General features: G+C 44.0%; 1 protein-coding gene across 1 annotated transcript in view; it reads right to left on the bottom strand.

The window, feature by feature from the left end:
• DNAH6 (dynein, axonemal, heavy chain 6) overlaps positions 1-23290 on the bottom strand; it is a 239152-nt gene that overhangs the window by 40682 nt on the left and 175180 nt on the right. Inside the window, exons 55-62 of the mRNA XM_005882406.2 lie at positions 22358-22561; positions 21584-21709; positions 18477-18641; positions 15939-16006; positions 14640-14820; positions 10636-10815; positions 6627-6860; positions 835-970 (exon numbers count right to left, since the gene is read on the bottom strand). Coding sequence (XP_005882468.1) covers positions 835-970; positions 6627-6860; positions 10636-10815; positions 14640-14820; positions 15939-16006; positions 18477-18641; positions 21584-21709; positions 22358-22561 — 1294 coding nt within the window. The remainder of the gene's footprint in view (positions 1-834; positions 971-6626; positions 6861-10635; positions 10816-14639; positions 14821-15938; positions 16007-18476; positions 18642-21583; positions 21710-22357; positions 22562-23290) is intronic.

The raw sequence follows: 23290 nt of genomic DNA, 5'->3' as shown, positions 1-23290 counted from the left end.
CAGCATGATAACTATAGTTAATGATACTGTATTGTATATTTGCAAGTTGCTAAGAGAGTAAATCTCAAAAGTTCTCATCACACACAAAAAATTCTGTAATTATGTTTGGTGGTGGATGTTAACTAAACTTATGGAGTCTTGCATCCAAGAAATGTCACATATGAAATATTTTTACATAAACTGAAGTCTAAATAAATTACAAGGAATCAATTTTATGCAGACTAGGAATGTAATTTTTATAATAGAATTAAATTATTAATAAAAAGATAGTCCCAAAATATCCTAAATGCTTTAGAATTAAAGAGTGTAATTTTAGAATTAAAAGGGGGTACATATTAAAAGTTGTGGAGCAAAATTAATATAGAATGTTATAATCAGAGCAGTCATTACCTCTGGGGAAAGGGTAGGGGTCTTGTGAAGGAGTATGAGGGGATTTTGGGAGGCTGGGACTGTTCCAGTTCTTGATTTTTGTGTACTGGTCCATTAAGTGTAGTCAGTTTTTGATCAACAAATTGTACAATTTTGATTTGGTACCCTTTTCCATATGCATGTTATATTTCAATAAAAAGAGATGCAGCTAAAGCAACACTTAGAGGCAAATGTATATACTCTTAAAATGGATATAATAGTAAATATGAAATATTGAAAATTCATGGGCTAAGCCTTCAACTCAAGAAATTGGGAAAACAAGTAATTAATAATTTCTTAACAATGAAGAAATTTCCTAGAGGAAAAATACTGATATTGCAGAAAAGGTTAAAAGAGACGATAAAGTTAGGATTGGTGAGCCTGTTTACAAATCCTGATAGCAGATCCTTTTTCCATATTACATACCTAATTTTATGCAAACAGGATGTAGCAACATAAATTTCATAAGTCCTTTAAAAACTGGAAATGATTCTTCTAAGTCATAGCATGAGTACCACACCTGAGTAAGCAGCCAGGGAATTTCAGGCTTAGGTGGGCGTTCCTGTTATAAGACAGAAAGAAAATGAGTAATGATTCACAAAGACAGCCACAAAATATGCTTTCACCTTGTCTAAGTGAAAAATCAAGCTCTAATAGCATGTTAAAAACAACCATTTACCGAAGAGAAGTAATAAGCTACGGTGAAATAGAAATGGTGTGGGATCTATTCTACCTGTAGACCTTTGCACAGAAGTGCAGCTGATGAAAGCTTTCAGGTTGACATTGCCGAAAGCAGCTGATCTGGTGAAGAATTAGCATTAAATCTGTTAACGCTACTTCCAGCCTGTTCTCCACCACACACTAGTCTCTCCCGACCCCCAAGTATTCTTATGGTTAATGATCTTTTTTTTCTGAAGATCTAGTCTCCAAATCAGATTTCCAGATGTTCTCACCTCTAGGAAATGGGGAAAAGTGAGTAGAAGACCAATATCAATAGCAAGTCAAGTGGCAATCTTATTCCAGCTTAGTTGAGTGTATGTCTAAGCACTTCATATATCCCTAGAAATTTCTGGGAAGAGTATTATGCCATCTGGTGGTAGTCCATGAAGCACTTTCATGTGAGTAAACAGTTTTAAAAGAGACAGAAACAGCTGTGATTGTAAACTGAAACTAGTTCTTTGAAAATTTCATGAATATTTGCCTGATATTCTATATGACACTTTAAAACAGCTTTATTGAGACACAATTCACATACCATTGCCCTTCCCCCATCTAGAGCATACAATCTAATGTATTTTAGTAAATTCACAGATATGTGCAACCATCACCACAGTTAATTTTAGAGCATTTTGCCTCTTCAACACCCCCATGTACCCTTTAGCTATTACCCTCCTATCTGCCTACGCCTCCCAGCCCCAAACAACTACTACACTGCTCTCTGTCTCTGTAGATTTGTCTATTCTGGACACTTCATATACGTCAAATTTGATAATATCTGGTATTTTGTGACTGACTTCTTTCACTGAGCTTAATGTTTTCAAGGTTTATTCATGCTTCAATTAAATAATATTCCATTGTCTGGGTATAGCAGGTTTCATTTATCCACTCATCGGCTGATGGACATTTGGGTTGTTTCTACGTTGTGGCTGTTATGAATAATGCTGCTATGAATGTTCATGCCCAAGTTTTTCTATGCACATCTGTTTTCTCTTTGGTATATACCTAGAAGTGGCATTGCTGCATCTTATGGTACTTCAATGTTTAATTATTTGAGGGCCTGCCAGGTTGTTTTTCAAAGAAGCGGCACATTTTTTGCTCTCACCAACAGTTTATGAGGGATCTAATTTTTCCACATCCTCACCAACACTTGTTATTACCTGTCTTTTAAAAAAATTATTATTATAGCCATTCTACTGAGTGTGAAGTGGTATCTCACAAATGCGGTTTTGATTTGCATTTCCCTGATGAATAATAATGTCAAGCATCTTTTCATGTGCTTAGTATATCTTCCTTGGAGAAATATCTCCTCAGGCCCTTCCTCTATTTTTAAATTAGGTCATTTGTCTTTTTATTATGGAGTTGTAAGAGTTCTTTATATATTCTAGATACAAATCCTTTATCAACTATTATTTGCAAATATTTTCTCCCATTCTGTGGGTTGTCTTTTCATTTTCTTGATAGTGTCCTTTGAAGCAAAAATATGTTTATTTATTTTTATTTTGTATTTTTTTGTTAATCCTCACCCAATTTTTTCCATTGATTCTTAGAAAGTGGAAGGGAGGAGGGAGGGGAAGAGAGAGAGAGTGAAAGAGAGAGACATTGATATGAGAGACACATCAATTGTTTGCCTCCCACGTGCACCCCTACCAGGGTTGGGGATTAAACCTGCAACCCAGGTCTATGTGCCCTTGACCGGGAATCGAACCTGTGATCCTTCAGTGCTTGGGCCGATGCTCCAACCATTGAGCAACACCAGCCAGGGCAAAAACATGTTTCTTTTTGATGAAGTCCAATTTATTCTTTTCCTTTGTTGCTCATGCTTTTGGTAACACATCTAAGGATCCATTGTGAAATATGTGGTCCTGAGGCTGGTGTGCTCAGTGGTTAGAGCATCAGCCTGCGCACCAAAAGGTCGCAGGTTTGATTTCCGGTCAAGGGCATGTACCTGGGTTGCAGGTTTGATCCCTAGCCTCAGTTGGGGTGCATGGGAGAAGCAACCAATCAATGTGTCTCTCTCATATGTCTCTCTCTCTCTCTCTCTCTCTTCTCTTCCCTCTTTTTCTCCACTCTCTCTAAAAATAAATGGAAAAATATCCGCAGGTGAGGATTAACTAAAAATAAGAAAGAAAGAAAGAAATCTGTGTTCATGAGAATTTACTCCTATGTTTTCTATTAAGAATTGTAGGTCTTATATTTAGATCTTTGGTCCATTTTAAGTTAAATATGGTGTGATGTAAGGTTCGCATGTGACTATCCAGTTGTCCCAGCACTAAATGTTGAGAAGATAGCTTTTCCCAATGAACTGTCTTGGCCTCTTGTCAAATATTGCTTGACCACAATCGTATGATTTTATTTCTGGATTCTCAAATTTGATTCAATTTATCTGTATACCGATCTTTATGCTAGACGTACTGTCTTGATTACTGCTGCTTTGTAGTAAGCTTTGGGGTTAGAATCCTTTGCAATTCCACATGAATTTTAGAATAAGCTTGTCAATTTCTACAAATAAGTCAGCTGGGGTTCTGATAGGAACTGTATTGAATTTGTAGTTCAATTTGGGGATATTGCCATCCTAACAATATTAAGTATCCAATCCACGAACGTGGGATGTTTCTCCATTTATTTAGGCCCTCTAATGTCTTTCAACATGTTTTATAGTTTTCAGAGTATGTTTTTGAACTTCTTTGGTTACATTTATTTCTAAGTATTTTATTCTTTCTGATGCCACTGTAAGTAGAATTGTTTTCTCAATTTCACTATCATTCTTGTTCATTGCAAGTGTACAGAAGAAATATGAATTAGTTTCGTATATTGATTCTGTACCTGCCATCTTGCTGAACTTGTTTATTAATTCTAATAGGTTTTTCTAGTAGGTTCTTTATTGTTTTCTATATACAAAATCATGTCATTTGCAAATGGAGATAGTTTTATTTCTTTTCCAACCTGGATGCCCTTTATTTCATTCTCTTGCCAAATGACCTGAGGAGAATCTCCAGTTCAATGTCAAAAAGAAGTGATTAGAGTAGGATATCCTGTCTTGTTTCTGATCTCAGGGGGAAAGCACTCGGGCTTTCACCATGAAGTGTCATGTTAGCTGTGGGGTTTTGTACACACCCTTTATCTAGTTGAGCAAGTTCTCTTCTATTTCTAGTTTGAGTGTTTTTATGACAAAAGGTTGTTGGGTTTTGTCAAATGCTTTTTCTGTGTCTACTAAGATGATCATGTGGTTTTCCTTTTTTATTCTATTTTTTAAATTATATTTTTGTTGATTTTAGAGAGGCAGGGAGAAGGAGAGAGAGAGATAGAAACATCAATGCCCCCCTAATTATCTTACCCAGGGGTCCTACTGCATGCCCCCTACTGGGGATCGAGCCTGCAACCCGGGCATATGCCCTTGACTGGAATCGAACCCAGGGACCTTCACTCCGTAGGCTGATGCTCTATTCACTGAGCATCAAACCAGCTAGGGCTCCTTTTTTTTTTATTATTCTATTGACTTATTAATCTATTGATATGAAGCACTTATGATAAAAATGGAAAATACAAGTATTAAGATATTAGTAACTAAGTGAGTAAAGTAACTTAGGTAAAAGATATCCCCAAACACATTTCTAAAACAAAATCAGTCAAGAATCATTAATATTTCCTTGAGATGGAAGAAAAGATAGGTTAATTTAAAGAAACCCACAACATTTGAGAAGTTTCTGAAGATGATTTCTGGATAACTTTAAGTTTTTGACTTTGATGGTATTTAAAATATCTTAAATTTCTTTTTGAAATATGTTGCTCATGAGAAGTAACAGGTGGTACTGGAATGGGCTTTGGGAATTTAAACACAGGTTTGTATCAGACTCGTTCACGCATCAGTTATATGACTTTGGAAAGTTCTTGAAGTTCCCTAAGTCTTGGGAAGACTATAAACAAGGCTAACAGGAGTGTTGTGAGGACAGAAGGGCCTGGCTGAGTGACCAACCAACAGGCAGCAGTAGATGAAACACTGGCATATGTAGTAGGTAGCAGGGCAAGCCCTACAGACTGCGAGGCTCCAAATCCTGGTTCCAAACCCCTGTTAAGTATAGGTATGTGATCATGACAAGTTATTTAACCTCTCTGTGCCTAATTATCTTACCCAGGGGTCCTAAAACTTTTTAAACAGGGGGCCAGTTCACTGTCCCTCAGACCGTTGGAGGGCCGGACTATAGTTTAAAAAACGCCTATGAACAAATTCCTATGCACACTGCACATATCTTATTTTGAAGTAAAAAAACAAAACGGGAACAAATACAATATTTGTATTTGTAAGTGGCCCACGGGCCGTAGTTGGAGGACCCCTGATCTTACCTGCAGACTAGAGATAAAATTAGGAACTCACATAAGAGGAATACTGAGAGTAATAAATGAGTTGATCTACTTCCATAGCTAGCCCTTGGCAAGTATTAACTGTGATTATGAAGTTAAGATAGCATTGATAGAATATCTATGCATGCAAGATGGGTGGGGGCTGGGGAGGCAGGATCACCTGGTGGAAAGGTCTTGCCGGGGCTTGTCCTGGGAGCATAGGGCACTGGGAGTCAAATAAAAGCATAAAGTCCAACTTCCCAGGGATACACTCAGGCTCAATGCTGGCAAACAGGGGCCATTATCATGTCTGCAGGGGCTAAGGGCAGGGCTCAATAGTGGCAGAACAGAGCCAAGAGTTTAGAATGGGGCTGTATGGAGTTGCAGGCAGGAGTTGGGGAGACGATGGCTTAATTCAGGGGCCACCAGGTGTGTAGTATGTGGATGAGTCAGTCCAGTTTGAGTGGCTGGAGCAAGTTAGATAAAAGGATGAACATGAAGAAGGACACCGTAGCACGACTCGTATTACAGTATTACAGAAGGTAACAATCAAGTTCTATTACTGCCATACTTTATAACGAAAGATGCATCCAGGAGGAAATAGAAGGTCATGATTTCATCAACAGTATCATCAAATCTATGAATTACAACTTTTATTAAATTTTAACTCTTCATATTTGTAAAATGGTCAACTTTTAAAAAATATATTTTTATTGACTTCAGAGAGGAAGGGAGAGGGTGAGAGAGATAGAAATATCAATGATGAGAGAGAATCATTGTTAGGCTGCCTCCTGCATGCCCCACACTAGGGATCAAGCCTGCAGCCCAGGCATGTGCCCTTGACTGGGAATCGAACCGTAACCTCCTGGCTCATAGGTTGGCACTCAACCACTGAGCCACGCTGGCTGGGCTAAGATAGTTAAAAACATTCCCATCTTCTAACTCCCTGGTCACTCCCAACATCCCTTTTGTGTAGGTGAGGTTATTGCTGCTTAGAGAGGATAACTGTCCCATCACCCAGTGACAGAGCTAAGCTAGAGCCTGGGCCTCTGGACCCCGAGGGACCCCACCCTGGGCCACATGGCCAAATGGATACCCTTGGGAGGGGCTTATGGGCTCCAGATAGAGTAACATCTGCAACCTGAACTTGAAACAGGTACCTTTTCTAATCCCGAAGAACCTCGGAGAAAGAAATTCCATTCGGCATCAGTTAAGCTTCCTTGCTGACGCATGATCTCAATGCAGAGCATGAAGCTGTAGATGAGTTTATGTTGTTCAAAGAGTCCTCTCGAAACATTGGCATACGCAGTCAGGAGGGTCTGCTCCAGGAGGATGTCCATGCGCTCCTGCAGATTATCTGTCTTCTCAGAAGTTTCAATTGTTGTATTGAACAACTGTGGGAGAGAGGGCTCGGTCAGCGTCCCTGATTTCATTCCATTTCTGAGGAGGAGAAGCACATCTCTGCTCCTCGCCTCCCTTCCCTCATATTCAGTGTACACAGAGCAGCATAAGGCCTGGGTACTGTGCTATGAAAAAGTCCAGAATTCACCCCACATTGGCATGTGATACTTATTTTCTGCATTCCGCCTTCTCTCCCCGTTCTTCAGAAACGGGCCAATGCCAAACCCCCAAAGGCATCATCTCGATGAGAGACAGAAAACACAAAGAAACGCAGGCGAGCCGGCAGAACCAGGGTTTCCATGACCTCAAGTCAGATTTGATAACTCCCTTGGGGTGAGCGATGCAAGGGCCAGGTCAGGTCACGTGCCCCTCTTGGCCCTGCCCCAAGACAATTCTTAGGGAGTGGAAAGAGTGTGCTGGCGTTTTCTTTGACATTTAAGAGGACCCAGTTTTAAAGGAGACTTCCTTCCCACCTATTTCCCACCTGGAGGTGCCCCACATTGCAAGGCCACCGGGAAGGCAGCAGAGATGGCGGCATGGAGGGCGTAGGCATGGGAGGGCCGTTTCCTGCAACCTACGAGTAGCATGCGAGGAAGAGCTAAACATTCCTGAGGGCCCCACGCTGAGTAAGGGAGCTTGAGCAGAGCCTGAACCATGCCCGTGGGCTGGGCTGGAAGTCACGGAGGAGGGGGCATTGCAGCAGAGACTGGGAGAGTCTCATGAGGGACTAGAAGGGTGCGTGGGTTCCGTCTCAAAAGATCCACAGCACAAGGGACAACGGTGCGAAGAGATCGGCTTTGGCCTAGGGTGGCAGGCTGCTCTCGCCTGCTGGAGTCTGACTGCAGCCTCACCCATCCCGTCTTCCCCTCGGGTGCTGGGGCCCACAGAATGCTTCGTCAGTGTTTCATGAATAAGAGTCTGTTCCCATCCCTCCATAAACACACCATTGTGGTCTTCAAACAATTTTTTATGACGCTAGGGCCTAGGGCCTAGGCCAGTGATGGCGAACCTTTTGAGCTCAGCATGTCAGCATTTTGAAAAACCCTAACTTAACTCTGGTGCCGTGTCACATATAGAAATTTTTTGATATTTGCAACCATAGTAAAACAAAGACTTATATTTTTGATATTGATTTTATATATTTAAATGCCATTTAACAAAGAAAAATCAACCAAAAAAATGAGTTCTCGTGTCATCTCTGTCACGCGTGTCATAGGTTTGCCATCACTGCCCTAGGCCAAGCCCGGTTTTTCCTCTAGACATCCTGTTTTAACTCATAATAGGCAGAGCAAATGTGTTGGATACAAGACGGACACAAATTGTTTGCTGCTCCTCCCATTGAGGAATGGAGTCTAATGGAGTCTAAATCCCGTCCTCTTGAATCTGGGCTGGCCTGGACTTAACTGACGACCAAGGACGGGCAGCAGAAGCGATGAGGCATGACATCCAAGTCTGGGCCGGAAGAAACCTCGAAGCTTTCGCCTTGGTTCTTAGGACGTTTGCTTTGGGGAGGTGCCCCCTCGGAACCCAGTGGCTGTGTTGTGAGAAGCCCAAGCCACAGGGCGAGGCCAATGCAGGCCATTGCCAACAGCCCAGCCACGGGAGTGAGCCCATGTGTACGTCCGGCCTATTCGAGCCTCCAGACGGTGGCAGCCCCCGAAACAGGGCTCACTGGAGAAGGTGGCATCTGAGCTGGGAGGGCGGGAGTTCTGAACAGAGGGATGCGATCAACAGTCTGGGGAACGTGAATGACCGATTTGGCTGCTGCTGCGGAGTGAGGGGAAGTGTGGCTCGAAAGGTAGAACAGGCCCAGGTTGGATTTGGCGTCGGAGTAAGAACTGTGTTTGATGGGAAGTATCTGTGGAAATCCATTTCGGACCCCAGGGATGTGGAGCAGTGTTTTGAAACCACTGGGCAGAGGCTGGCCTGGCTTCCAGTGTGAGGGCCAGCCCTGCCTAAAGGAATCAGGCCGGTGACAGGAAGCAGGTGTGCTGTAGGGACACACGGTGTAGCCACAGCTCTCCACCGTTTCCTACTGAGAGTGGCATACATGGAGAGGCCTTTGTCGGTTGAGGTGTGTTATGGGTATGAGCACAGGTGATGAGAGAAGTGAAAGTAAGCTCAGCTGCTGTGTATAGAGAAGGCAACAATGTAGATGAGAGGGGGTGGGAGCTGGTAGATGGTGGGCTGAGGAAGAGGCCACTGGCAGCTGAGAGAACCTCTGGGGGTGACCAGAGGGACCACTGGGGGTGCTTGCCGAGTTTTGCTGTGTAGTGAGTGATGAAACTCTCTCTCCCCGAGAAATCGTCAGGTGAATTGACATTGCTTGCCAAAGATTTGTGACACTGAGTTTGCTTTGGGGAGATGTGGAATGAGGGCTGAAAATAATCCTATTTACAAGACACCAGATAAAACCGAACTGTGAATATGAGATCATGTAGGGGGACCATACATAGAATTAGGAAGTCTTACAGTGATACAGTGAGAGTGGGAAAGGAACAAAGGAAAACTCCTCTAAATGAAAGCCAGGGGGAGGAGAGGCAGTTGTATAAAAGTCCTGGGAAAAAGACACAGACCAGGTAATTCACTTAAGTGCTGGTGGAGACTTGAGATATGACATGAGAAACTCTAACAGTGGAGAGGAGGCTGACTTGCTGCAGAGAAAGTATAAAGAAATAGCATGGAGCTGGGACTCTTACAAGAGAAAAAGCCCTGGCCAGTCTGGCTCAGTGGAAAGAGCATCAGCCCACGGACTAAAGGGTTCTGGGGTTCGATTCTGGACAAGGGCATGTACCTCGGTTGCAGGCTTGCTCTTGGGCCCCAGTTGGGGAGTATAAAACCGAACTGTGAATATGAGATCATGTAGGGGGACCATACATAGAATTAGGAAGTCTTACAGTGATACGGTGAGAGTGGGAAAGGAACAAAGGAAAACTCCTCTAAATGAAAGCCAGGGGGAGGAGAGGCAGTTGTATAAAAGTCCTGGGGAAAAAGATACAGACCAAGTAATTCACTTAAGTGCTGGCGGAGACTTGAGATATGACATGAAAAACTCTAACAGTGGAGAGGAAGCTGACTTACTGCAGAGAAAGTATAAAGAAATAGCATGAAGCTGGGACTCTTACAAGAGGAAAGGCCCTGGCCGGTCTTGCTCAGTGGAAAGAGCATCAGCGCACGGACTAAAGGGTTCTGGGGTTCGATTCTGGTCAAGGGCATGTACCTCGGTTGCAGGCTTGCTCCCAGACCCCAGTTGGGGAGTATACGGGAGGCAACTAATTGATGTGTCTCTCTCTCACATCATTATTTCTCTCTCTCTGTCTCTCACCCTCCCTTCCACTCTCTCTAAAAATCAATGGAAAAGTATTCTTAGGTGAGACAAAACAAAACAAAACAAAACAAAACAAAACAAAACAAAACAAAACAAAACAAAACAAAACAAAACAAAACAAAACAAAACAAAACAAAACAAAACAAAACAAAACAAAACAAAACAAAAGAGAGAGAAAAGAAAGGCAGGCAAAAAGGGAAAACAAGCAAGCTACTGAGTCCAGAAAGCCAAGAGAAAGCTTTCTTTCCTTCCTCCTCAGACTGTTCTGAGCACACTGGGGACTCGAGTTTTTAGGAGACACGGCAGGTGGCCTCTGACCCCAAACTCCTGGAGGACTTCACCCCATAACAGGACTCCTGATTGTTAGAGGCAAGAAGAAACTCATCAGGGTTTCAAGGAAACCCAAGGAGATCACTTTCACTAGCAGCAGCGCCACTCACCTGTTTGAAATATTTTAAGGAGTACTGATACATGGGGTCTATTTCTGAGAGGCTCGCAATCACAAAGTACATGACAGAGCCTTGAGTGGCGACCGGCCGATACTTCTCTCGAGCAACGTTTATCATCACCTCAGTGGACTCTGCTTCCTTCAGCCTGCTTTTAATGGCACCAGAAGTGATCTGAATGAACATAGAAAACACGTTCTTAAGAGTCTGTTTTTTTTGTTTTTGTTTTTTAAAAAGGTGGGATTTGGGGAATATACCCAGTCATGTGTGGGAAAGAAATAAGGGTACGATGAATTAGTGATTATAATAAGGGGGTCCCAGATAGCATGACTGAGTCTGTGGACTCAGCGGCCTGCTACTGACTGAGCCGACCTCCTTGCCTCCCAGAGTTAGGAATGGGCCAATGGGAACAGGCAATACAAATAGCCCCCCCAAAACTGGAGCAGTACCTCGCTGAGACAAATCAGAATTACTTCTGAAACAGGAACACTAACACAGTACTCCCAATTGCTCCTAAAATGACCCAGGTTCACATCATGAACGGGAAAGGGACACCCATATCTTTTGGCCCAAAAGAGGTGAGCAGAGATGGGCTAGAGCAGTGGTTCTCAACCTTCCTAATGCTGCGACCCTTTAATACAGTTCCTCATATTGTGGTGACCCCCAATTTCATTGTTACAAATTGAACATAATTAAAGCATAGTGGTTAATCACAAAAACAATATGTAATTATATATGTGTTTTCTGATGGTCTTAGGTGATCCCTGTGAAAGGGTCGTTCGACCCCCAAAGGGGTCGTGACCCACAGGCTGAGAACCGCTGGGCTAGAAGGAAGTGGTACTGGCACCACATCCCACCCCAGAACAATCAGGAAGACTAATATTTTCCCCTGTCTTTCCCTAGCGTCCCCAGGTACGGGCGTCAGGAAATCTGGAAGCTGCTGCCTGTGAAGGGTTATAAGCCCATGGAAGTTGGAGCCATTTGCAATGTCTTAGCTGTTCTCTTAGTTTTCCGTGTTTTAGGTCGTGGCCCGGGGGAACCTTTCAGCACGTGGGCGTTCCAAGAGTCCCTTCTCTGTCTCCCTCAGTGTCTCTGTGTTGCTGGCTGGCCCCGTCCTCCTCCCGGCCCCTCCACTTTTTTTTTCAGCTGTGGATGTCCCTGAGTGGGGAGATCCTTTGTCCTAGAAAGTCAAAGGGTCCAGGGCGGGGACCATGAACAACCTCCCTGGGGACTGCTGCTCAGTATTTGCTACACTGAAGGGAGAGCTACGGGGACCTCAGGCTTCTGCCTAGACCAGGGGTCCTCAAACTACGGCCCGCGGGCCACATGCAAATACAAATATTGTATTTGTTCCCGTTTTGTTTTATTACTTCAAAATAAGATATGTGCAGTGTGCATAGGAATTTGTTCATAGTTTTTTTTTAAACTATAGTTCGGCCCTCCAACGGTCTGAGGGACAGTGAACTGGCCCCCTATTTAAAAAGTTTGAGGACCCCTGGCCTAGACCCTCACTACCAGATAGAAATAGAATGAGAACCACATATGTAATTCTAGCTTTCCTAAGTTTATTACGAGTAAAATGATCTTTAACATGACATTTTATTTAACCCACTACAATCCAATATATGCTGGCTATAAAGACATAACTCATATAAAAATTATTGAGATTTTTTTTTACATTTTAAAACTAAAATGTCTTTGAAATCTGGTGTTTATTTTACACTAACAACACACCTTAGTGCAGACTAGCCACATTCAAGTGCTCAATAGCCACAGGTGGCTAGGGGTCTAAGTCTAGGCTATCCACCCAGGGCCACCAGGAAAGGGAGTTATATCCAGGAATCAAACGCTCAAACTCTCCCTGTATTGCCCCCTTTCAGAACCTGAGGGGACAGGAGGAATGGAAGAGGAAATACCAATACGGTTTTGAGGACCGGAAAGCAGACACGGAGAGTGGCAATGACTCAGCAGACCCAGGGAAAGGGATTCCTAAACTGGCAAAGGGGAGAGCCCAGAACTCACCAATTTCCAAAACAAAACCACCCCTCCCCCTCACTCCCCAAAGGCTCAGCACCACTGGTCATGGGAAGGGCCTAGAATTGGAAGTGGCTGAGAGACTCCCAGGCCACCTCCTCACACCAGGCAGCTGGGGGATAGGTCCTGCCCAACCCTCGCTGAAAAACAAAGGTTTCACCCCCGAGGACATTTAAAGAGGGGATTTTTTTTTTGATGGAAGGAAACCAGGCACTGTTAGTTGATGGCCAGGTTGGGAGACCATACTGAGAACAGAGGGATTAGGTGAATGTACAGATGCTGGGTGCTAAGATCTGAGCTCTTCTCTTCTCAGCCTTCCAAATACCTGTAGATCTTCACACTTCCAGGCAACGTGGACACTGAGTGTTTAACTACCATCAGGTGGGAGATGGGAAGGGCATGTGTGTGTGTGTGTGTGTGTGTGTGTGTGTGTGTGTGTTTGTGTGTGTGTGTGAGAGAGAAATAAAGTTAACAGTTAATGTAAAAAAGAGAAACCTCAAGAAGTAGCAATATGAGTCTATTATTTAGAGAAAAGACATTAAAACCCAAGTAACCCAAACAAAAAAGAGTTGTCTATGAAGGGGAGTCATAGGTGTGTGTGTGTGTGTGTGTGTGTGTTTTGCAGGGGGGGCGGCGGGGGGCACAGAGAAGGCAGGAAATGCTATTTTTTCATAACAAACCTTATAGAAATATTTTGTTCTTTAAACAATTTGCATGTAAAACTTTGATAAGAAAATAAATGGATTAACAACCAACTTCCAGAAATGAAAAACCCAAGGAAGAATGAATGAAAAGAGGATAAAGAGATTGATGAACAGTCCTAGCTGGTTGGTTCATGGATAGAACACTGGTCCATGGATTGAAGGGTCACAGGTTCGATTCAGGTCAAGGGTATATAACTCGGTTCCAGGCTTGATCCCGGGCCCCAGTAGGTGCGTGTGCTGGAAGCAACCAATCCAATTGATGTGTCTCTCTCACAGCAATGTTTCTCTCCCTCTGTCTTCTCCCCCTGACCCCCCGCTCTCTAAAAACCAATAGAAAAATGTCCTCAGCTGAGGATTAATGAAAACACACACACACAACACACACACACACACACACACACACACAACCCCCCTGACACACACAAGAGATTGATGAACAAACAAGCAAAGAGAAGTAAGCAATGGAAGACCCACAATTATGTGTTTATTATTGTTTCAATACTGAGATAGATCCCAAGAGACTGTAGGATAAAAAGCACAAACCATTTCCCCATCAAGGCATTTTTTAGTAAATTATTTTATGTTTCTCACGAGTGGCTAAAAATAATTTTAGAGTTTGTATTCCCAGTATACTTTTAAAATTATGATTTGAATCTGAGAAATAACTCAGTGCAAGATATACATGTAATGTAAAACTTCCTCTTACTATTAATACATTTTTACTGAGTGCCATACACATCCAAGGCACGATGCTTAGCCCTTGGAGAAAGAATATCAAGATGAACTGTTCAGATTCTTATTACATAGAAATGAACCACCAACAAAAGAGATAAGACATGTAATAGATACCTATGGCATAAGGTAAACAGGGACAAGTACTGTAATAGAGGCTCAGATAAGAGGCTATAGGTATTCTAGGGAGGGAGAGATTAATTCCAGCTGGGAGTACTGGAAGACTTCCCAGAGGGGCGACATTAATATGAATATATAATTGTGTTATTCCTTTCAACTTATATTTTGTTCCAGTTCTTTACATTACATGTTTTATTTTAAAAAAATGCAAACAAAAGGAGCCATTGTCCATAATTTATCCTCTCTTCCTTTGGTTGGTGCCAGACAAGTATACTCGTAAGTGAGCCCTGGAAGCCCAGATGTGCATGGCATTGTTGCTGTGCAAGGCTTTGCAGGAACTCTCAAAGGCTATAGCTATAACTTCTGGAGTCACACACTTTTTACAAATACTAAAAGGATCTTACTTGCCTTTGAATCCTGGAGTGTCTCAATAAGTTCCTCATTGTCCAGAATATTACCTTCAGACGTAAAGAGCATTTTCAAAATTTTATCTTCAATCGTTTTTAGCTGGTTTTTATCAGTGTTGATCCTCACAATGAGCTTGATTCTTTGTTCTTCCAACTCGGGTTTCTCAAGTCGCACCACGTCACTAGGACCAAAGTTTGAATACTATATTATGGCTTTGTCAGAGCCCTAAAGTAAGTTGCTCCTTGTTTATTTGTTATGCACAAGCTGAATTCAGAAACTTAAAAAATTATTACACGAAGACCATAAGAAATCATCACTGCAAATCCACTTGTTTATAGAATTTTTTTTAGAAGAGTATGAAGTGCAGCCTGGGGATTCAACACCCCAGGACTGAGCCTCAACATTCCCCTGCTCTTGTTGGCACTTCTGCCTCTCAGCCCAGACAGTCTCAGCGACACAGCTGAGCTCAGCTCCTCATGGGACTGAGCTGGTGTGCAAAATGTTCAGCCGCATCCTTAGAACATGGCCATGAACTATGGTGAGATACCCTTTGTCTGGAAAGGAGTGAGCCTAGCAGAATTCAAGCAAGTTAGCAGCTGGCAGAATAGATTCCTTAAGTAAACAAGGAAAATGAGACTTAAACTCATTAGTGATAACGGGAGAATATCAGGATAATCTTGACTCGAATATAAAGGATTATATTTATTTTGAATATGGGTCTAAATTATATTTTCCTTTCAAGGTAATCAATATACACACACAGTTTTTAACTAACATCAATGTTGTTATTTTAATAAATATTTAAAATATTTTGCCTTCTAAACTTCTTGGCTAATTCCGATGGTTAATATAAATAATCCATAATCTCATTTTGGGGGAATGGAGATTTAATCACATACAAAGTATACCAAGGGAGGGCATTTTTTTTGAGGCAGACAAATGTAGGTAATAATAAATGCACTAAGAAAATAACTAGAGTTAAGAGAGACAGGAGAAATATATCTGAGAGCAGTAGTGCTTTTTCAGTGTGGAGTAATGAGTCTCTAGAAACCATAGGACAACTGACTTCATTTACTTGCCCAAGATCGGAATCCCAGTGAAGGGGAAGAGCCAGGCGGGGCTGCAGGCCTGGCCCAAACCATGGCCGAGAATGAAGAGAGGAAAAGAACTTGGCCATTTACTGTTATCTTTGTGGTTGAGGGTTTATGAGTGATGTTTTCTTTTAATACATTAAAAGTTTTCTTTTGTCAACATTTCTAAACAAAATATTAGGAGCTCCCCCCCCCCTTTTTTTATTACCTTAACAACTGGTCCTCCAGACCTGATTTGGTCACAGTGAAATTGATGATGGTAACTTTAATGCACACCTAGAAAAGGAGCATGGAGTCCGTTCAAATGCTTAAGTTCATACTGAGCCAACGAGAAGTGCACTCTTCATTAGAACATGGCTCGCTATTACCCAGCTGAACATACGCATCCACCCGCACACACACCAAACATCCTGTCTTATAAAATCTTCATATGATTCTCCCTGCCAGTATGAGTGACAGTCTAGTTCAGCTGGGGGCAAACTACGGCCCGCGGGCCGGATCCGGCCCGTTTGAAATGAATAAAACTAAAAAAAAAAAAAGACCGTACCCTTTTATGTAATGATGTTTACTTTGAATTTATATTAGTTCACACAAACACTCCATCCATGCTTTTGTTCCGGCCCTCCGGCCCAGTTTAAGAACCCATTGTGGCCCTCGAGTCAAAAAGTTTGCCCACCCCTGGTCTAGTTCCTCAAATGCCACAGTTATAGGTGAACCAGCAAAGGGTTAAAAAGAAGCAGGGTTATAGAATCAATTGCTCGGGGTCAGATTCCAGGTGCACCCTTTAGTACATGTGTGATGCTGCACAAGCCATTCACTCACGCTGAGCTTTCAGTTCCTGATATTTGAAAATTGGGATGATACCAACTCATGAGGTATATGTGGGGACCAATTGAGGTAGTAAAATCCCTTAGTTACAGTAACTTGCGCATACTTTGTCCTAGTTAAAGAGAGAAGATATTATTGATAATAAATCGAGCTTTACATATTTTGTCTCATCATAACATTTTAATAAAAAATTGCTATAATATTCTGACATTATTTAAATAAGTCAACAGGTGTTAAGTTACTTAAATAATGTCGTCAGAATATTATAGCAATAAATGTAATAAGAGTAGGTGTTTGCATGTAATGCATTTTACATGTTATTCTTATTTAATCTGCATAACAAATTCTTGAGGTAGGCTTTCTCTCTACATTATAGTGGATTGACTTGAACACCCAAAAAATAGACTAATTCACCCACAGTCACAGAGCTGGGGTTGGGTAAGGTATGCAATGCTCCCTCTCAAAAGTTAAGTAAGTGAGAAATTGAAGGCTGTAAGTTTATCACTTTTCTAAATTCTAAAATGGCACTTCAGTCATGCACTCTGGCAGGGGTTGACACAAAAAACCTTGACCTAGGTTTTTAATGCATTGCCCTTTTCTTATTCAAGAAGTGTGTCAGTTTTATTCAACCTGAACACATCTATGAAGTCAGTAACTGAAACAAAAATGACGATATTTTAAAAGGTATATTTAAAGATATTTTAAAAATTGTGTGTGTGTGTGTGTGTGTGTGTGTGTGTGTACCAGCCAGTGTGGCTCAGTGGCTGAGCATTGACCTTTGAACCAGGAGGTAATGGTTCGATTCCTGGTCAGGACACATGTCAGGGTTGTGGGCTCAATCCCCGGGGCAGGGGCGGGGGGCTGGAGAAGGGGGCATGCAGAAGGCAGCCGATCAATGATTCTCTCTCATCATTGATGTTTCTATCTCTCTCCCCCTCTCCCTTCCTCTCTGAAATCAATAAAAATACTTTAAAAAATTGTGTGTGTGTGTATGTGTGTGTGTGTGTGTTGAGTAGTAAAGTCCCTTCCCTAACTGTCCCAGCCCCATTAGAGAAGCGGAGATCTGCTGGGATGGAAGGCCCTGCTGAGTGTGCAGCTGTGCCTGGAGCTCTGGCAGCACAGAGTTGAGCAGTGGTGGAAGGGGTAGGGTCGGGGCATGGAGAGCTCCTCAGAGCCACTCCTGGGAAGGAAGAGAGGAGTCCCCGCTGTCTTTATTGCTGTGGCGACTGCTGTGGGCTCTGCAGCACAAGAGTAGAGGTTCTGGATCCTACTGTGGCGCGGGGACATGTGTATGGAATAGGGGTTCACACAGCTCCCTCAACTAGTCTAAGAGCATGAGGAAGAGGACAAGATGACTCCTCGCCCAGGACCCCTAGTACAGACACTGGGCATTGGAATCATGATTCTCTGATGTTGCCGGTCAGCAGAGTTTTCCTTGTTTGGGGCTGTGTGCCGTGGGTGTCTGCACACTTAAACATGGACAGCGCCCCTTCCATAAACTCTCAACTAAACTCTGAGTCATGTATCAGCCACAATAAGAGGGCATAGATGGCCTTGTGCCGAAGGATGGAGAGGAATGATCACTCCCCTGTGATGTGAAGAGCAACCGTGGACCAGGAGGGAGATGGTGAGAGGGCTGAAGAGGTGCGCAGGGGAGTGAGGTGGGCAGTGGCCTGGGGACCAAGTGGGGAGGATTGGAGTCCCACCTACAAGGCCAGTAGAAGGGTGACTGGACTCAGAATCAGGACTCAGAAGAGAAGCAAGAGTGGAGGGTGATGGAAGGAAGTGGGGGGCTTGGAGAGGGGACAGGGAGCTGGGGAAGACTTGGTCCCTTCAGGTGGGAATCCACCACACGTCAGAGACCTGTCACACCTTAGTAATCCATTCAGGCTAGGCATTCCAGACCCACAGCTCATACCTCAGGCAGGTAGTGGGGATTTGGCAATTTGGTTGTCATATAAAACCTAAAGTTTTTGTCATAGTCAATATCTGAGTCTCCGAGGTGAATGAGCAGTCGTCCACCACTTATGAAGATCTGTTTCAAAAGAACGGGTTCTAGAGCTGGATCCAAGGTTTCTTTAAGCTTAAAAATTAAAACAAAAATACAGAAAAAGTTAAGCGAAACATTAGTTAATGGGTGACATTAGTCTCCACGGAGAGTTGGCAAGGTTTCCTGCTTCAACACTGAACCTGGTGCTCGTCCCTCATCCCAGCCAGCTGCTCAAATCCAGCCATCTGCCCCCTCCTTACATGCCCTTGGACGCCCCAAGGCCACCCCCACCCCCTTCCCGGCATTCCAGTTCTGCGCAGCCTGAACTACCACCAGGACTCCCAGGCTGCCATTAACCGCCACATCAACCTGGAGCTCCAGGCTTCCTACGTCTTACTACTTTGACCGCCATGATCTGGCTTTGAAGAACTTTGCCAAATCTTTTCTTCACCAAGCTATGAAGAGAGGGAGCATGCTGAGAAACCGATGAAGCTGCAGAACCAACCAGGTGGCCGAATCTTCCTTCAGGATGTCAAGAAACGGGGGGGGGGGGGGGGGGGGGGGCACCCTGGTCAGCAGAACCTGCATGTTGGAGTTACCTTTACCTTTTAGGTAACTTGTACCAAATCATCCACTTATGTCCTTTCATTTGTACCATTTCTTCAAATAAAGTAATTTGGTACCTCAGCCCCCTACCCCCCAACACACACACACACACACACACACACACACACACACAGATGACATCAACTTCTCCAAATTCCTTAGGCCTCAACATTTACTTTGAACAAACAGTCTTTTAGTGATCATATGGATATATCACACTATCCGCTCACTACCTCCAACTGTCCATTTTCCAGTGATTGCTTTATTAATAGTCTCAGTGGTCGGCAAAATTCAGCTCAAGAGCCACAAGCGTCTCTTTGGCCCCTTGAGTGTGGCTCTTCCACAAAATACCACGTGCGGGCGCGCACGTACAGTGCGATTGAAACTTCGTGGCCCATGCGCAGAAGTCGGTTTTTGGCTGGGGCGAGTCTATTTTGAAGAAGTACTGTTGATATTTGGCTCTGTTGACTAATGAGTTTGCCGACCACTGGTCTAGGGAAATAAGAGCACGTGAGGGCAACATATTGCTCATCCCCAGGACGAAGAAGCTGAGAAAGGAGAGTCCCTGCAGGGGGTCCTCCCAGAGGCCCCAGACACAAAGTTCCTGTGCACTTTCACAGCTGTTCCCGTCATGAGTGGCCAGTCCGCAGCTTGCTGTCCAAATCTGGCCTCTGCGGCCTGTTTCTGTAAAGCTCTGGAGCTAAGAATGGCGTTTACCCTTTTCAAAGGTGGTAAAAAGAAACAAACAAAACCTCCAAACCAAAGCAAAACAAAGAAGAATATTTGTTCAGAGAATGTTTGTACAGAGACTGCATGTGGCCTGAAAACAAAAATATCTGGCTCTTTACAGAAAAAATTTGTGGACTTCTCTTACATAAGACAGTTATCTCCGCCCGCCTCCCCGACCCCAAAGCAAATCTGATTATTGGTAAGAACTTGAACGTGCAGACATTGCCAACAGACCCCATGACAAACATCGTTGTCAGCATCCACGCGGTGGGGGCCCATGGCCCAGGAGCTGTCAACATTTGATTGTAATCAATAGTTAACAAACTTATCACACTGTGGCATGGTACCCAAGCATGGCAACTCTTAAAACAAAAGTTTGTGAGATAAAATTTCCCTTACTACTCACGATACAATTTTGTACTTTTAAATTATGTTCTATTTCATTAAAAACATGCTGATTGAGATCGACTAACTCAATTTCACACCATGAGTGGGTGGAGACAAAGTTTAAAAATATCCCCTATAAATGCCTAGAACAGCCAAACGAAACCAGGTGTGTTATGCTACTACTGACTCCACATCACCGAAGGCAGGAGCGGCCGTCCCATTCCTGGCTGGGGCCCTGAGCACTCAGCTATAGACAAACCCGACCCCTGCTGTCCAGGGCAGCACATCACAGAAAGTCCTCTTTCCTCTGCTGCTGTGAGAGAAGGAATTCCCTCAGGACCTCCTGTGTTATGAAGTAAACCGGGGTTTAGGAATCCAGGATGAGGCTAACATAGCTGTGTCCCATCAGGTTTGGAGAGACCTTACCCTCTCCTGTAACGACAGGGTTTGAATGAGGACCTGGGATCCATTACAGCACTTCCCTGTGCTGGTCAAGGCCACAGGCCACGCATGGAAGCTTCATTTCCTATTTCTCCCCTCCCCTCCCCTTAATGGCTATGTGAGCACTGGGCTTGCCCCTGCAGAGCCCTTATCACAAGTTCTCTTCCTCCCCTTCTCTCATTGCCTCTCTTTTCTCTGTTTACTGTCTTTGTCCCCAGCTAGATTGTAAGCTATTGAGGCCTGGGGACTCCAATCCTCCCCACTCAGTCCCCAGGCCGCTGCCCTATCTCACTCCCCTGCACTGTTTGCCATTGATTCCCAAATAATGTGTGTTGAATGAGTGAACAATGTCGAAAACTTCCATTCTCGGAGTGATTCCGAAGAAATGGAGCACTTGGGCTCAACAAATATCCTTTGGAAAACAAGAACACAGAAGTTCATTCTTATCACATCACTTAATCTAAGTCTGACCTTACATCTAAGCAGAAAGTGATGTTTCTAACCCCTGGACTGATTTACTGGCTTCAGATCACTAGTGTGGGTGGACAGTCCCTGATGGCACCACTACATCGAATTTTCGGGGCAGCTCACCACCAGGGGCCACAACGAGGCCTGAGAATCAGCCATGTCCCAAAGCAGAGCCCATCCCACTTAACACCAGAACCCTGTCTGCAAACAGGGAATTTTCCTCAGTGAACAGCTTGCTCCCCCTGTGCGAGTGTATCGTTCAAGAAGCAGAGCAATCAGCTTGACTAACTTGAATGTGGACCTGAGTGGTGTCTTCGGCGTGATGCCGATGGGGCGCGCATAGGGTGCCAGATATAACCTGGCAGTTGGGGACGAGCAGGAGAAAAGGAGCGTGAAAAGCAAACCTCTTCCAGTAAGACAGGCAAACCGAGCCGGATGGAATTTTCGAGCGTGCGTAAGAAATTACTATCCGTGAGTTTAATGACCTTTAAGCCACTTTTCATTTCCTTGTTCCTTATCCAGCGGTTGGCCTGGGCGAGAAAGCACAGAGCAGGACATTTGCTGTAGAGCTTTATGAATGGCTAGAAGGTGAAAGCTCTTAAAAATCAAGTTAAGAAAATTTGTTCAATCAAGAAACAGGTTTGAAAGATAAAAATGATAACATAAAAAAAATACCACCACCACTCCCTCACAAATAAAAACACATTGTGTTGTTCCAGCCCATCTCTCTGCCTTCACAACAGCTCCTTTTCCAAACCCCGTGGAGTACAATCTGAACCAGGGGGTTAGGAGTCAGGTAGCGGGATTCTGTAAATTCTAGGCAGGCTGGCTCTAAAACTCATCCGACCCTTCCTTCGCTTTGACTCCTCAGACTTTTTAGGCACAAGGACTATACCAGAATGAGTTTCTGCCCCCACACGAAAACAGAAGAGTCACGGTCAATCCCCTAAACAAATCCCATAACCATCAACATGAAGTTATGCAGTGCCCGCAGTCACCTCCCTTTTCTACATCCACTGAATGAGGGACTTGGGCTAAAAGATTCTAAACTCCCTCTAGGTCTCCATCCCAGGATCTCAGAAGTCGGTTCAAGTCCACTTTAGCACCGGTCATGGGCGGCACAATGTTAAGCTGACTCAACAGGCCGCTCTTTACCGGAAGAAGCACTTGTTACATACCTGATCTTGGGGGTCAATCATCAAAGGCCATCGTCTCCCTTGAGTCACCAGAATGCCATTCTCCGTGGATATCAAGTCCCGGGGCAGCCCATCCGCGTTCCACTGCCGAATTTCGTAGGGATCCCCAAGAATGCTGATGAGACTGAAGGAAGAATCGATGGGGATCTCCAGAGACTGACAGTCCTGGGTCCAACACTCTATCAGCTGCAGGGGCAGGAGAGCTTACTTGTAGAGCACAGGGACCCTCAGTGAGTGAGGACACACACACACAACGTCGGGTTAGGGGGAAGTCCCGCCAGGCTTGGCAGGCATCCTGGCAAGGAGCATGGGACACAGGAAGTGGACTAAAAATCAGGAGATCGGGGTCCTTTGGACATGTCACCCCCCGAGCTGGACCTCATGTGTAAATGACATAGAGTCACAGTAGTCTTCAATCAGGGGTGTATTGCCCCTCTTGGGAGAGTCTGGAAACACGCGGAGAAGTTGGGGTTAACTCAATGGCCCTGGGGGCTACTAGCAGTTAGAGGGTCGGGGGAGAGGGATGTTGGCATGTCACCTCCTTCAGTGAGGGGCACAGTCAGGCACAACAGAGAACACTCTGTCCCCAGGGGCACCACTGGGCTCCGGCGGAGTCTGTATCAGTCCTGTGCTAACTAGGTTTTGCAACTCAAAGACAAGGGTGAAAGGTTTTAGGGAGGCATTTCGTAAAAATGGCTTGAAAATCACTCCTGATCATTTAGATTCCTGCTCCTTGCTTTGCCTAGTCCTTTGAAGCCGCCTCACCAGTTCAGGCTGACTTTAGATGCCGCTACTGATCATAATAGTAGGGGACTCCCTGTCCCTTCTTTCTTCCCCCAAGTTCTTGTGATGTGAATGTAAGTGATGAATAACTTTCTAAGGCAGGAAAAGAAAGGGAAGGGGAGGGGAGGGGAG

The sequence above is a fragment of the Myotis brandtii genome, unplaced genomic scaffold, assembly GCF_000412655.1.
Source record: "Myotis brandtii unplaced genomic scaffold, ASM41265v1 scaffold714, whole genome shotgun sequence".
NCBI lineage: Eukaryota > Metazoa > Chordata > Mammalia > Chiroptera > Vespertilionidae > Myotis > Myotis brandtii.
This window is presented reverse-complemented; position numbering and strand designations above follow the sequence as displayed.